General features: G+C 31.9%; 1 protein-coding gene across 5 annotated transcripts in view; it reads left to right on the top strand.

The window, feature by feature from the left end:
* Dcc (DCC netrin 1 receptor) overlaps positions 1-16,072 on the top strand; it is a 1,081,241-nt gene that overhangs the window by 781,153 nt on the left and 284,016 nt on the right. For all 5 annotated transcript variants that reach the window (XM_063231626.1, XM_063231625.1, XM_063231624.1 and 2 more), the window contains exon 12: positions 5,727-5,776. In XM_063231626.1, the coding sequence (XP_063087696.1) occupies positions 5,727-5,776 (50 nt within the window). The remainder of the gene's footprint in view (positions 1-5,726; positions 5,777-16,072) is intronic.

Below are 16,072 nucleotides of genomic sequence, written 5' to 3'. Positions count from 1 at the left end.
TTTCTAAAAATGCTCTAATGCAAACATATGTAGGCTTGTATGTAAGCTACTTTACATTGGACTATATTATCATTCATTCTAAGAGAACACAGATGATTAAAAATAAAATGATAGATAATGTTTCTATGTTTTTCTTAATTTGAAAGTAGATCATAAGAATTTAGGCCAAATAGTCTAGCACTGAAAATATTTAAAATGCATATGAAAATGTAAAGTTTTATTTTTACTTTGCCTAACAAATGAAAGATTAGACATATTTTTTTCAATGTACCAGAAGAAAGGAAGAGATCTTTGTAAACAAAATGAACCTGGCTAAGCAATAGCAGGGAAAACTAGATACTTAAGTACAGTAAAAGGTTTTGAATTTTAATACAAAGGGAACATAAAGTAAAGCAGAGTTTGCAATATGGGGACAATAGAAACTCAGGCCGGTGAAGAAAGGCAGAGATTTCTCCCAGTGGATACTGAAAAACAGGAGCTAGCTATTTTCAGCCATAGTTTCCCTGTTAGTGTGTTTAATTCTATAAATTATTGATCCTTTAAATTAAAATAAATGACTTTAACTTGTGATTCCTTGACCCCTCTGTCCTTCTTTAATCTGAGAAAATATCTGGGCAGAATATCAATGAAATAGAGAAGGACATGCATGTTATTAAAGCTGATGAAAAGGAAATACAGTAATGATGCTTATTTGCATTTCAACTTTAAAAATGTATTTCGCATGTAAGACCATGTCGGTATTATTTTTAATGTAATTCTTCTGCCCATCCATCTGATTCTGCTATTGAAGACAGAATGGAATATTTATTGGCAGAATAAATTACTTCACAACTTATAATTATAAATATAAAAGAAAACCAAATGAAAATGAACATTTTACATAATTTATGTAAATTTCATTCACCACTGAACAGTAATACTGTGGCCTTATTCTCCACTTTGGTTTTGAATGTCATAAGTGAGAAAGATAGATTATTAATCATTACTCCAGAATTATCTTCTAGAAGTGTTACAGTGCTCAGGGCTTAGAAAATGCCTGTCACTGAAATTAGAAAAAAGAACTTCAAGACCTTAACCCCAGTAATATCCCAATAGGAAAAAATGCTAAATCCCTTCTACCTGATGCATTTGATAGAAGAAAGCAGAGACTTTACGGTCCTTTTGGAGTGGGCACCTGACCTCGTCTGTGTTCATCTTTACATCAACTCAGCTTCTATTCTTTTACTATCCATTCTACTTTCAGTGTGATGTTTTCTTCTCTCTACTTAGGCTGTTCATGTCTAGGTTAGTATGACATTTACGGGTGTTTGGTTATCATTCATAGTTACTTGCTTCCCAGTCCTCAGTTAAAAGACACTATTCTTTGACTTTTTGTATGTAGAATGAGGTAGTCGTTTTGAGATTAAATGGACTGATCCATGTCACACTTAAAACAATGCACGTGTACATTGTGGTTAATGAGTGTTACCTATGTTAATATATCTCTTTTATACCATTACTTTTAATTTTCCTAAATATGAAGAATAGTATCTCTCTATTCTTTTTATTTCAGTGAATATTTGTTGCATTAATGAGACATGTTCAACCAAAACTGCGCAAATGTTTGTATGGAAAAACTAATCTTTAGGTCTTATCATTTGTGAAGTTATTTTAATACATGATTATATTGTAAAAAGCATCATGTTTCTTATCATGTGAGAGGAATTCTTATCATATAAATCTAAAGAAGGGTTTAAAAAATCAAATCAAATATAAGTAATTTATCTTTGTAATTAACCCAGTGATTTCTCGGTTCTGCAAAGATACTTGTAAATATTTTTATGAGCTATCATATGAGCTATCATCTTTATTTACCTCTTCTTTAACTGTTTTTCTTGGTAGGACCATAAAATTATCAAATTCCTCTATGTAGTGTACCACTGGTTTATAAGGACCCATTTCTTCAAACTGTTCATATTATTTAGTATGAGATCATATCCAGTTTTGCCAGTTTTTATTTCCAAAATAATTTTCTTGAGTTAGATAATATTTTAAATCACTAACAAATTTATGAATGAATTAACACTTATGAGTGACTATGACAGATTGTCCTGTGTTCAGATGCAGAAGGACTCAATGTCAGAGGCAACCTAAGAATATTCTTATTACAGTTATCGGTGTTATCACTAACATTTATTGATTAATTGGTAGGGTAAGGTCCTGATCTAAGCACTTTGCCTTAACCTTTTATTATGATGATAGTATAATTTTCTGTGCCTTAGAAACGACAAAGACAAGTTAAAGAGGGTTTACAAAGCTAATCAACAGCACAGACAGATCATGGAAACTATGAAGAATGAGCCAATAGTCAGTGTGGAAACAACTTCTTATTTTGTCCTAAGTGTCTCATAATAGTATCTTTTTAAAAAACTTGTAATTAAATGCTAAGTTTGTTTTGTTTAGGTTTGGTTCGGTTTGGTTTGGTTTTTGAAACTGGATTTTGCTATGTAAAGTAGCTCACGTTAGCCTTGTACACACTACATAACCCAGTGAGTTACTTTTCTTTTGTTGCTGAGATGAAATACACAGTGCCCAAAATTTAAGAAGGAAAGGTTTATTTAGCTCAGTTTGTAGAAGTTTCATTCCATAATCAGTGTGCTCCAAAGAGGAAGCGCAACTGTTCATGGGGGCAGAAGACACCAAAAGTAACAGCAGCAAAAAGGGGAGGAGCAAGTCTCTTTTCCTCCCTTATAGTGTAGGGAGGCTACACAACCAAGGACTAGCATAGCACGCACATTATAAATCCTAGACATAGACAATTAACCAATCACAACTTTAGATTCAGCTACCTCCAAAATGCCTGTGCCTCCATGTCAATATGAGGCTTTGGGGAGACATCTCAACACAAACCATAACACCCATACCAGCCTAAATTTGCAGAAATTCTCCTGCCTCAGCCTCATGAATGCAGAGTATTACAATATGAACACCTCACCTAACTAAATATGAGTTAATTTTACATGAATGTTGTGTGTAATATCACACTTTGGTAAATGGAAGATTCAAGTGCATGTAATTACACAGATTCATTTACAAATGTGGAAATGTGATCTGCCCCAAAATAAATACCTCATCATAGTATAATAAAGTAGCAGGCTCTACCATGGGAGAAGAGCCTCCAGCCCTACCTCTCATTGCTTTAATGGATTTATTGCAAATAATACATTACTTTGATCTCCAAAAACAAAGTTCCCTTCCCCTTACATCTGGTGAAACAATGAAACGAATAAATAAAAGTCCAGATCATTTCTTTTCCACTAAATATTTAATTCTCTTTGTATTGATTTTTAAATAACGCAGTATTGATAGTGCAAAAGACACACCAATAGCAACAATACACCATAAAAAGAATTCTCCATTTGCTCTGGCATAGCAAGAAGAGTCAGTGTATAATCCATGGAGAGAAGGAGATATTTTTATTGTAGAAAAACAGAATATATCAACACCTTGGTTGCAATAACTTTAGGGGATTGGCTTTCAATCTCTAATACAGAAAATATTCCTGATGCTTCCAAAATTATGGTAGTTACAAAAAGAAGAACACATAGTTGTCTTTTCTCAATATATTTTGGTTTACTTGAAATGAAAAGAAAAATATCATTTATAAATGTAAGTTAAGATGATATTTGAGGGTTACGTTACACATGTGGAGCACCACAGCCAGATAAAATCATGTAATAAATCTCTACCTTCTCTTTCTTCCAAAATTCAATCATCTATCATAAATTCAGTTAGTGTTGCTGAAATTATATTGGGATATTATTTAACTGGCCACAAGGTGGGTGTAACATGATTAGGAACATATAATATATGTAAATATCACAAAATCATGATAAATTTATACTAGAAATCTTTTCCATGCTTAAGAACTGACTTATGTGTTATAATTAAACATTAAAATCATGTACAAACTTTACATTTAAAGGATTTTTTAATAAATTTGTGTAATTATATTATGTAGCCTATATAGCGTGTCATGCCCCATTTTATCTCAGTTTGAAATATAAATTATCATTTATACCATAGGCATAGTAGTTAAATATAAATTAGCAATTAATTGGTAGTGAAATTGCAATTTATTCTTAAGTTTAAAAGACAAAATTACAAGATTTGACTAGAATTCTGAATATGAAAGAGTATTTATGGTGGCATTATAACCCGTCTCTTAATTAATGTACTTACTAAATATGTATTTATTGAATGTACTCCATGGACTTGAATTATCTCAAATTACCTATGATGCAGTATTAAAATACACAAAAGTCCTCGTTAGCATGGTGATTATCTTCTGTATGTAAATTAAAAACTTAATATTAAATTTTAAAATCCCTGAAATATTCCTAAATTATAGAACACTTTTGAAAGAATACTCATTGGTTTGAGTCATAAAAATGTAACCATGATGTGTTTTATCATATCCCATATTAGATAAAATCTTTCTTATGACAAGCCATTCAAAATCCAAACCAAAAAAATTATTCTAATTTCCTTTATGTCCAAAATGGTGCAGAAACAATATTGAGAAAGGATTCATTTTCTCATTCAGTCACTGAGGTCATAAATATTAATTGAAAATTCACTTGGAGTATATTAAGATAAATCAGATACTGTATATCTCATCCTCTCATGGTGACTACTTTTCAAAAGTTAAAATTAGAGTAAAGTATAAGTAAATTCAGGGTAAAACGTAAGTAACCTATGGGAAAGCATTGCTATTATCCATTAAATAAAAGAAAAGCAAACATTAAAAATATGACACTGAGACTTTTTCAATTGCTTCACAGCATAGTAAATAAATATTTCATTTGTATTAAATTCACCAATATATCACAAATGAGGATAGGGAATGCTCATGGTATAGATTAATATATGTTAAGAATTTATTGAATACTGTTTCTATTCCTGTTGTGGGAAAGGAAATTTTATTTATTTCTGATTCATCCCAGACAGGTAGAACCATTTCTGAGATATAACAGTTACTACATGAAGAATGTCTTTGAATGACACAGTATTCACTTTTTCTATCATAAGCATTTAAAAAGTTGTATATGTTCTTTCTTCCACAAAGGATTAGGAAAATTGAAATGCAGGTAAGAGTAATGAAATACCTATAAAATATACAAAGAAAAGTCTTTTGTTAATAGAATTACCTAGCTTTGGCTAGTTGGTAATGCTTGCAATTATGATGCACAGGTTAAATTATTTATAGCTAAAAAATAAGAATCATTTCTTCCTTCATTTTTCAAGAGATAATAGTGATTAAAGAGATTGAGCAACTCAGATGATCCTTAGAGTGATATATTTCACCATGAAACTTGCAGATCCTAATATATATATATATATATATATCTTAAGGCTTTGAGGCCACTTTTGGAAATCGCCTTGTTTTCATTGGCTTTCCAAGCAGGATAGCAAGAATAAGCTGAAATTTAGTGGCATTATTTTGCATCCAGCAGGTGCTCTTTTGCCTAACAGTTTTGGCGGCTTATTCCACTGGTGGCTGTTCCACTGATTGAGTAAAACTGGACAAATGTGATTATTTCTAATCTCTCCAGGAAAATCTTGAAGACCCCTCCCCTTCTACTAATCTACCTGTCTTTATGGAAAGCACCCATTTTTGCTTTTCAATACAGTTTCCTTTTCAAGACTTTGGCAGTAACCATCACATCTTGTTTAATTCCTTTCAGTGCCAAGCGCTCCACCTCAGAACGTCTCCCTGGAAGTGGTTAACTCAAGGGTAAGTCAGCCAAGTGTTCACTACTTTATTACTTGTTATTCATGTGTAGCCGAAACTGTAGCTTCCGCAGCTACTTTCTGAGTACAGGAGTGTGAGGTATCCACATGGATATATTTTCTGCAACAACCCTGGGACCAGTGTGGATACATGCTCTTTCCTTAGACTTGAATAAACCAAATAAGGAATTTATTTCTTTCTACACTGTTGATTTTATAGATGTTATAGTGGTTACAGGCTGTTTCATCAGGAAACAACAATGTTTCCTATGAACATGTAGAAGGCATAAATCTAGTAAGGTATTCTATGTGACAATTGGAAGGGCTGAGGTAAAGAAAGTCTTTGTTTCCTAACACACTGTTTAGAATTGAATGGAATCATTCTTCATGCTTTCTATCCTCCCACATGAATGTAGGCATCAAAAGCCATTCTGGAGGCCCAGCAAGGCACTTATGAAGAAATAGTTACTCAACCATTGATATTTTTGTAACATGGAAGTTACTGGGACTTTCAGAAAAGCTTACATTAGAATAAGTAGTGCCAATGATAAAGTAGGTTAATGCCAGAAATCAGTTCTCTAGAAACATGCCAATATTTTTTTCAAAAGTGAGTGATGGTAGAAAATAAGCCAAAGACTCACAGGAGATTACCAGAAATATAGGGTCATCTGATAAAATGCAGTTATCACCTGACTGCGTTCTCTGTGGGAAAGCATTTCATTCCCTTGGATTTGTGCCTTAGTCACATTGCAGGTGAGAGGACTGGTCTCAATTGTTTCTCTAACTCTTAGAGAAATTCAGGCTCTTGGTTCTAATCTTACCTTTTCTTTTTTATGTAACTGTATGTGGCTTTAAAATATCCAACACCATGAAACCTGTTTCAATATTCAAATAACATGTGAGTGTGTTCTTTATAGGCTTGTCATGAGACAGTAGTAGAATCTAATTTAGCATCAGGAGAAATGTTTCATTCCATGCAAAATTCCTTACCATAGTTTTGCAAAAGTTTATGATGAAGCCATATTTTGTGATTTTGATAAGATTTTCCTAAGTCAGGGAAACTCATTTCTTTTGGAGCTAACAAAATGTTGCTAAAATTGCTATCTTCATATTTTTAAATACTATACTAGATAAGAACTGGTGAAATAGATATACAATTAAAATGGAAAAAATAATTGAACTATGTTGGAAAAAATGAGATAAGGAATAAAACAGGGAATTAACATAATTCTAAAGAAGATACTTATTTGCAAGAATATATTCAATCTTTTATATGTGTGGCATTCAAATTAAGAAATTACTATGACAATGATTTACAATTATATATATGCTAATGAATGAAAATTTGAAAACATATTACTGTTTTTCTCATTTGATAACTCATTATTATTAGAATTTCTACCCTACAGTTTTTTCTACAGGGAAGAACACAGAAATTATACATGAAGCTAAATTACGTTTGTGTGATTCTGTCCTTTAGAAGTACTTCAGCAGAGGGTGAAATTTTTTCTGAAATGTGAATAAGGCATGAGTAAATGACCCTGGATCCTGATAGTATTTTAATACGGATTTATTGTCTTCCTGAAAAGAGAAGTCCTGGATTACAAAATTGACTTTTTCAACTGAGATACACAGAGAGGGAGAGAGAGGGAGAGAGGCAGAGAGAGAGAGAGAGACAGATAGAGAGACAGAGATAGAGACAGAGAGACACAGAAAGAGAGAGAGACAGAGAGAGAGAAACAGAGAGAGGGATAAAGAAAGAGAGAGACAGAGACAGAGAGAGAGAGAGAGAGAGAGAGAGAGAGAGAGAGAGAGAGAGGTTGCACAGCATATGTTCTTTTACAGTATATAATGCTTGCAACAAGCAAATGTAGCCATTCCTACCTTGTTGTGTTGTATTTGATCTCTGCAACAGTGCACTGCTAGAATATTTAAGTTCATTTGCTTTTTTGAATGACTACAGCAGGGACTGAAAAGTCTCTTATTCTCTCTTCCTCCAACCTCTATTATGTTATTTCTTAGCTTCTAAGGAGTTATGAATTATAAATTTATTTTCTTGGGATTTTATCAAAAGGAAGGAAACTAGATGATCAAAACACTGCTCTTTTCTTCACAATATGTTGTTTTAGAGAAAGCCAAAAATAATTTTGTTTTGATATTCTTCTTTTGTTTGAAATAAAAGTTCTTAAATATATTCATTTTACTGCTGAATATTACCATTTCAAAGAACCAGCTATATATGAAAGGAAACATTGTGGTTGAATAAATATTTTGTACTTTTTTGGCTAACAATTACAATTTCTGATGTTATTTAATTTAAGATTTTTCTTTGAGATAGAACAGAATCACATTTTGAAAATTTGTTTCATGCAATATTTGCAATTAAAGAATGTAGTTGATGGTTGTATTGATAGTCAATATGGAAATTTATATCTCTATCATTTTTCCAGAAAGATGAATGCATAGAGCTAAGAGATTATTTGGAAGTATAAAATGACAATGAACCAATACTTAACGAGCTTACCACTATCTCTAAGGCCATTCTGAGGTACTCAAAGAGATTCTTTATACATGTAGGCAACAGAACCAAGGAAATTATTTCATAATGCTATTCTTTAAAACTCAAAGTTCTTGATTTTGCAAAGCTGAAATCATAGAACAGACTTGATGCATCTTCTGTAGAATTATTGTGAACACAAATTTTGTTTAAAAGCAAAGGCTACATGCACTGGAGTTCAGGTAATACTGAGTGATGAAATGTTTATTAGTCATACTAAAATTTCTCTGTAAGAAATAACATCTTCACATGGAACAATTCTTATTTAATTTCCATGCTTTTAAATCTGAAATTTGTGTTATGAATATTTTTATAAGAATAATTTCCGTGAATTTTCTTTGCAGTTAATAAGTAAATATTACAACGTAACTGGTTGGCTAAAACCCAAGCTTTTAGGTAGAGTTTATGTGGACACCAAACTACTTCTTTGTGTTTCATTTCAAAAATTCTAAGAGTATGAACATTTAGAATCAGCTAGAGCTCAACATGACTGGTTTCCTTTATTAATCACTGAGACCTTGAAAAATTACCATCCCCTATTTTATTTATTCATTTTATTTTCAAACTACTGTACACCATGTAAAATACTAAAAATATGATCTAAACCTTGCCTTTATGGAACCTTCAGCTTAAAAGGAAGATGCATAAAGGACATTAACTTTTCATCTAACTACATTTAATCTATTGTAACAATTCATAGTTGGCAGTATTTTTGCATTGATAAAAAGGGGGAATTGGAGAAAGAATGTCTCCATGATTTCCTACAACTCCAATCATCTAATGCCACACAGTATTTCTACTTACTCTACCTTTTTGTATTTTCTGAAACTTTTTTTTCTGCATTGAGGATTGAATTCAAATCCTCATGAAAGCTATGCAGGGGTTTTTGATTTGGAGATGACAACAACAACAAATAGTTTCTCTTCGTGGCTCTGCATTTTTGTTTATGATTGGGCATTGAACCAGGGCTATTCACTGTGCTACATTCCCAGCCCTTTTTTTTTTTTTTTTTTTTTTTTTTTTTTTTTTTTTTTTTTACTTTGAGACTGGGCTCAAAACTGCAGTTCTCTGCTTCAGCCTCTCCAGCGCTGGGATTACAGGTATGCAACAAAATTCTTTGCCTTTGAACAAAATGTCAGAGAGAATTCACTGTTCACAAGAAACATGTTGAGGCTCTAGAAGTAGGTCCTGAACACATTCATGGAGATCATGTTTCCAGACAAGAGAAAGTGAATTCAGATTAACTCGGCATAACCAAGAGAAGACAACTTCAATTTCAGGGAAAAAAAAAAAAAATACAAAACACAAAACACAAAGGAAAAACACAGAAGACCTGCAAATCACTATTCTAACTCTTATTGAGGCTTTTTTTTTTCATTCCTCCAGATTTTTTTTAATTTATTTTTTAAATTTTTTTTTTATTTAAGGAGAAAAAGAAAAAAACAAAAAGGGTACAAGTAACACAAAATTTAAAAAATAAACAGTAAGAAATCACTAGTTAATAGATTACATATTCTCATCCTAGAAATAGTTGCTCAAGTTACAAAATTGAAGCATATAAAGTGGACTTTTAAATAGTGAGAGTGCAGTTTTGTTCTATGATCCAAAAAACCTCATTCCTCCAGATTTTAATACTTTCCTGAAAAATAGATTGAGCACTGAGTTTCTGGCTCAGCTCACAATTCTTTCTCCACCAAAGGAGTAAATTTCTAAAATGGATTAAATGTAGAAAAAGATGAGATGTAGGAGACCTTAACTGATTGCTTTCATTTAAAGATAAATTAGAAAACAACATTTGCTTGTTTATGGGCAGTTTAAAAAACAACAGCGAAGATGCAAACATGATGTGGATGTTGTGCCCAATCACATGCACCGTGCTTTTCAGACATAGAGTCTGCTCTAGGTACCCATCAATTTGATTCAAGTAGATATAGTACTCTTGTATTTATTATAATTATTGATCCTTTCATGTGTGTTACCCCAGCATAGATGATTACCGATAGTTTTAGGAAATCACCAAAGGAAAAGGGTATAAAACAAATGAGCTGAATTTTGGCACATAAAATATTTAGACATTGAACATGTGAAGAGGAGTGAAAGTGATGTGAGAAATACACAAGGGATGTTCTCACAGAAGCCAAGGTCAGAAAGTGTTTCCCAAAGACAGGAGCTGTGCATTCTCTCAAATACTGACAGCAGATAAGGTAAAATACTGACAGTAAGTGAATTAAGGGAAAGCACTTAACAATGGAGAGAAAAAGAATCGAGGTAGGTGTAGAAGCATAAATGAAAGGAAAACATTGTCTCCTCAGTTTATACCATCCAGTCTTTCTATTGTTGTCTAGAATTGATAAAAATGGAGTACATATGATAAATGTTTATTTTCCATTACAATTAAAGATGTCATGATTTGGACATTTCCCTGAGAGTAAAATTCTTTTTGGTCAGTAATTTGGGTAGAATCCTGTTTCAGTAATCGATTAGCCTACACCTTATATTAGCCTGCGTCTTTATATCATGGTAAAATATACTTAGCATAAAATTTATCATTTAACTCCATTTGAGAAAGTGTGTGTGGTATCGGGAATCCAAACAAAGACTTTGCACATTTTAAAAACAGGCTCTGCCAGTAAGCTACATTCATAGCCGCATTTTACCCATTTTAAATACATTGTTAATTGTGGTAATAGCATTTAAATTTTAATGCAATTATTGTCACTTTATTTGTGGAAACTTTCTCATCTTTCTGAACTGAAATTCAATACCGGCTTGACAATAACTCTTTGTCCTTTCTTCTATTTACCCCCTGGCAATCATCATTCCACTTTCTACATCTTTCTTATTTTATAAAAGGGTGAGGCAAATAATTCATAGAATAAATTTTGATTGCCTGTTTATTTCATTTTGTTTGGGATATAAAATACTTTAAAATTTTTAGTTATGTACCTCTATAAGAAAATGAATTTGATGAATCATAGTAGTAAATGACATCGGCAAATGCCTTAACTGACTTGGAAGAAGCACATTTCCCATTATTGATAATGGTTTTAGTGTACTTATATATATATATATATTTTTTTTTTTTTTGTCTTTTTCCTTTTTATCGGTACCGGGAATCGAACTCACGACTGCCTGCTTGCAAGGCAGGCGTTTATGCCACTGAGCTAAATCCCCAGCCCCAGTGTACTTATATTCTAATGTCCTGTACTTATGAGTTGTTTTTTCTGAGAAATCCAGTTACTGTATTTAAAAGTAGGAAAGCAGAATTATATTCACAGAATTATTCTGGCATAGTGCTGGAAATATAGTTTTGGTCAAAAGCATCAACTTTACATCAGATCACAAAATAGACCAGATTTTGTGACCCGTAGTTAAATTAATTGTTAGATTTTCTTTTAAAGTTTCAAAAAAAAAATAACGGTTTCAATTTTTAGTGAAAATACAGTCAATGAGTTAATATGTGGTATGGTTTATAAAGAAGATAGAATACTTTTTAAAATGATAATCAATTTTTAAGTAATATAAATGTATCACATCAATTTAAGTGCATTTTTCAAATAAGTTGAATGAGAGATTACTCTGAATATTTAAAGCATAGTTTTGTATCATACTATTCTTTATTTTCTTAGAATAGTTATTCCTAAATTATATTACAGAGAAAACGTCTCAAGATACTTTCCAAAGTATGAGGTTGCTGTGGTTTAAAAATTTTTGAAAAATATTTATGAATTACCCTGTTAAACATAATAATGTCTCTAAGAAGTGTTGGTTTAACTCAGCTTTTCCCAGAATATTGTTTCCACAACAACATTTTAGACTAAATAGTATCTTCACAGCTTTTTCAAAGTTAATTATCTTAATGTCAGATTATTCAATTAAATAGAACAATGCATTACAGAAATTAAAGGGATCTCATTAACCACATGTACATTATTATGTGAATTAGCTTGAAATACAATTATAAATGAATGAACATTTTTAGAATATTATAAATGAACCAAAGAATAGTTTTTTTAAAAAAAAAATTACGTGTGGTTTAAGTGTGTAATAGGGAGTTAAGAGGTCTCTATGATATCTATTTTAAGATTTAAATAAATTAAGAAATATGATTAAATTTCCAATCCATATGACCTTTTGAGTGGTAAACAAGAATGAGGAAAAGATTTTCTAGAATATTCTCATGTTTTATATTTTAAACACTTAAAATACATCTCTTTTTGCAGTTTTATGTTTTGAGGCTGGTACACTTTGATTTTCTGAATCAATTGTTGTATTGCCATTTAGTATATTTACATAAAGGACCTTGGAAAAATACTAAAATGTATAATAGAAAATTATTCCCTTTTGAGTCTAGCTTTACTTTAATATCACCTTGTAATTTATACTTCATCACACCGATTTCTAATGGCTCCTTTTCTGGTTGGCTCTGCAGGCAAAGCTTGCTATATCCTTTCCTTGAAAGATAATGAGATTACCTTCAAGTTATGCTTTTTTGAAAAGTAGGAGGTTTAATAATGTGTTTAAATTAAATGAACCCATGACTAGTGATAAGGTCTCTGACTTTAATTTAGTTCATGGAAGTCACTTATATTTGGAACCCTTGATTAGTCAGAGGCCATGAATAGATTGAGTCTTCTAGTAGGTGAAAGCATTAGTTAACTCTGTAATTTGATTTCTGAGATGGTGAAACATTCATATTTTTGCAAGAATTTACTTTCTAGTGTAGTTTTAAATATTTCTTTTAGGAGAAATCCTAAAATGCAAATACTTTACCTGAATGACTTACAATCAGATGAGTACTTATAATTGGCACATATTCAATGAGCACCAAGTAAGGATTATAATAATGACAGTCACTCCCTTTTTCAGTAGGTATTCTAAGCCTGAAAATGTACTGCATTATATTTACACCTTACACAGTCCATAGGTATCATTCATTTAACTGTTACTGGAATACCAACTTTGAACTATGCATATTGCTGGAAAAGCTGTGACGCAGGCAAATATCCTTCTATCCTAGAACTTGCTTATATTCTAGTATAAGGAAATGTATTTAAACACATGAAAAATTAGCACAAGAAATTGGGAAATTTTGGGAAGAAAATTAAGTGCATTGATGAGATAGAGAATGAATTTGAGGGTCAGCATTTCAGATAAGGGCTTTTAAGAAGACACTGGAAGTGAGACTTTAATCAAGAGGCCAGCTGTGTGCACACTCTATCAAGCAATGCTAGTGATGTTAAGCACTGCTGCAAAAGCTTTGAGGTGAGAATGTTCTTAGCATGATTGCAAACTAAAGTGACATATGAATAGATTTCTGCGTTAGCACCAAATTATATAACCTTTTTAGAGCAAGGTGTAATTTGGGATTTCATTCCTTGTAAAAGGGGTTTCAAAAGGCATTTGAAAAAGACTAGCATAACTACCACAAGAAGTATCAAGATGTGGTACAGAGTGAAAAGAAGATGAGTTAGGAGACCACGGAGTACTCCATGAAAGACGATCATAGCAGGTGTTTTGTAGTTGTAAGAAGAGACAGAGAAGACCTGGAAAAAATCAGGATGTATGTAGGCTGCAAAGCCAACAAGATGGGCTTAAGAGCTGGTTCCTCCAATGGGAAAGAGCACAACCAAGATGAGACTAGAGTTTTGGTCATAAATCATCATTGGCTGTAGAAGTGTTTAATGAGATAAGGATATGAAGAGAATAAATTAGTTTACAGGGAACAATCAATTATATTTGGGCATTCTGAACCTCAGCTGGTAGACGTGTAATTAACCTTGTCAATTATATAAGTAATTTGGTGTATAAAACTGGAATTCTGGTGACAGATCTTAATGATGATATAAATTTAAAAGTCTGTGGGAAACACCTATGGAGAAAAGATAAAAAACACAGCGGCTGAAACTTGGGACATATAATATTTAGACAGCAGGCATTTGAAGAGGGGCTAAAGTGATGTGAGAAACACAGGAGGGATGGCCTCACAGAAGCCAAGGTCAGAAGAATGTTTCCAAAAGACAGTAAAGTGACTGTTAAGGGAAAATGCTTAAAAAAGGAGAAAGAGTTTTTGAGCAACTGAACAGAAAGACTGTTGATGATATACTGAGACATTTTATTCTAGAAGAGCAAAACATAATTGAATAACAACTTTAGGAGACTGTGTACTAGAGAATATTTTATTGTTTGCTTCACTGAATTAATTTTGTTTAGTTTTCGAACATGAGAGATACTTTAACTTCTAGGATAAATCAAGTATAAACCTACTGAGAAAGGATAATGAAGAAGAGATCCACATTTTCCTAACTTCCATGTTTCACCCAGAATAAACATACCTTGAAGATTCTGTATTTCACAACTCTGGCCATGCTGATACACTCGCATCCCTGACTTTTTCTCTGACAAAGCTAAAAACTACTTCAGAGGAACTGCAGTTTGTCAAGAGAGCAAAACTGTTAACTCAGTAAGTGCTCATAAATTAGCTTAAAACTGAAGGCATTTCTGAATATAACTCTGGTTTTTGCCTCTCAATGAATATTTTAAAATATATTTGTTATTTAGAGTTTGGAGAGGGAATTAGCATCACAAAAAAGTGCCTTACCTCAGCCCTCAAGTTTTGTTAACAATAAAATAAAACCTGTAATTATTTAGTAGCATTGGTCTGAAACCACTAGAGAAACACACTGTTGGATGCAGAGAAAATGCAAATCATGAACTTGAGAACATACTTTATTCTTAAAAATTATTCATTTAAAACTAAATGAAATTGGCTTACATGAAATAATATAGGAGAAATGTTATCAGATTTCTAAATGAATCTTTTTTAAGATATAATTTCTTTAGTAATCATACTGAGTCTATCTTCTTTCTAAAGTCAGCTTAAGTTGAATTTCCATGAAAAGCATGATATGGTCACACAATCTAAATAAATAGTCTCAAAAGCTAAACTCACTTTTATTTATTATATTGCTTTTCTGCATAGAAAATGCTGACCTCCATTAGATTTCCAAACTGTCCAAAATATTACTCAGTCCAAAATATTACTCAGGAAAACTCTTTATATAATTTTTTTACTTTATTTTAAAGAGAATAAAACAAAACAAAATAGAATAAGGCAAATTAGAACAGAACAATGCAAGTGATATAGGGACTTCAAAAAAGACAACAGGAAATCAATAATGGCTGCCATGATGTCTCTCATTTTCTTCAAAATAGCTATCCATACCATTACACAAAATAAAATCAAACAAAATACAACCAATCAAAACAAAAGAATCAAAGCATTACAGGACTTCAAAACAAGATAGCAGGAAATCAACAATGACCATCATGTCTCCTGTTTTTTTTTTTTTTTTTCAAAATAGCTGCCCATACTGCCACACATAATCAAATCAAATAAAATCAAAACAAAATAATGAAAGCATTATAGGACTTCAAAACAAGATGATAAGAAATCAACAATGGCTACCATAGTGTTTTCTTCAAAACAACTGTCTATACCATCACACATAGTCATAGTAAAATCAAAACAAAACAGAATAAAACCTATCCAAACAAGAGAATGACAGCATTATAGAACTTCAAAACAGGATAATAGGAAATCAACAATGGTTACCAAAATATATTCTGTTATCTTCAAAACAACTGCCCATGCCATCATACACAGTAAAATCTAACAAAACAAGACAGAATAAAGCCAAACCTAACAAAAGTATACAAGACACAATGATACAAGAATTCCAA

This window comes from Cavia porcellus, unplaced genomic scaffold, assembly GCF_034190915.1.
Source record: "Cavia porcellus strain 051 isolate PalLab524CR breed Dunkin Hartley unplaced genomic scaffold, mCavPor4.1 scaffold_20, whole genome shotgun sequence".
NCBI lineage: Eukaryota > Metazoa > Chordata > Mammalia > Rodentia > Caviidae > Cavia > Cavia porcellus.
The sequence above is the reverse complement of the archived record's forward strand: the minus strand, read 5'-3'. Positions and strand labels throughout refer to the sequence as shown.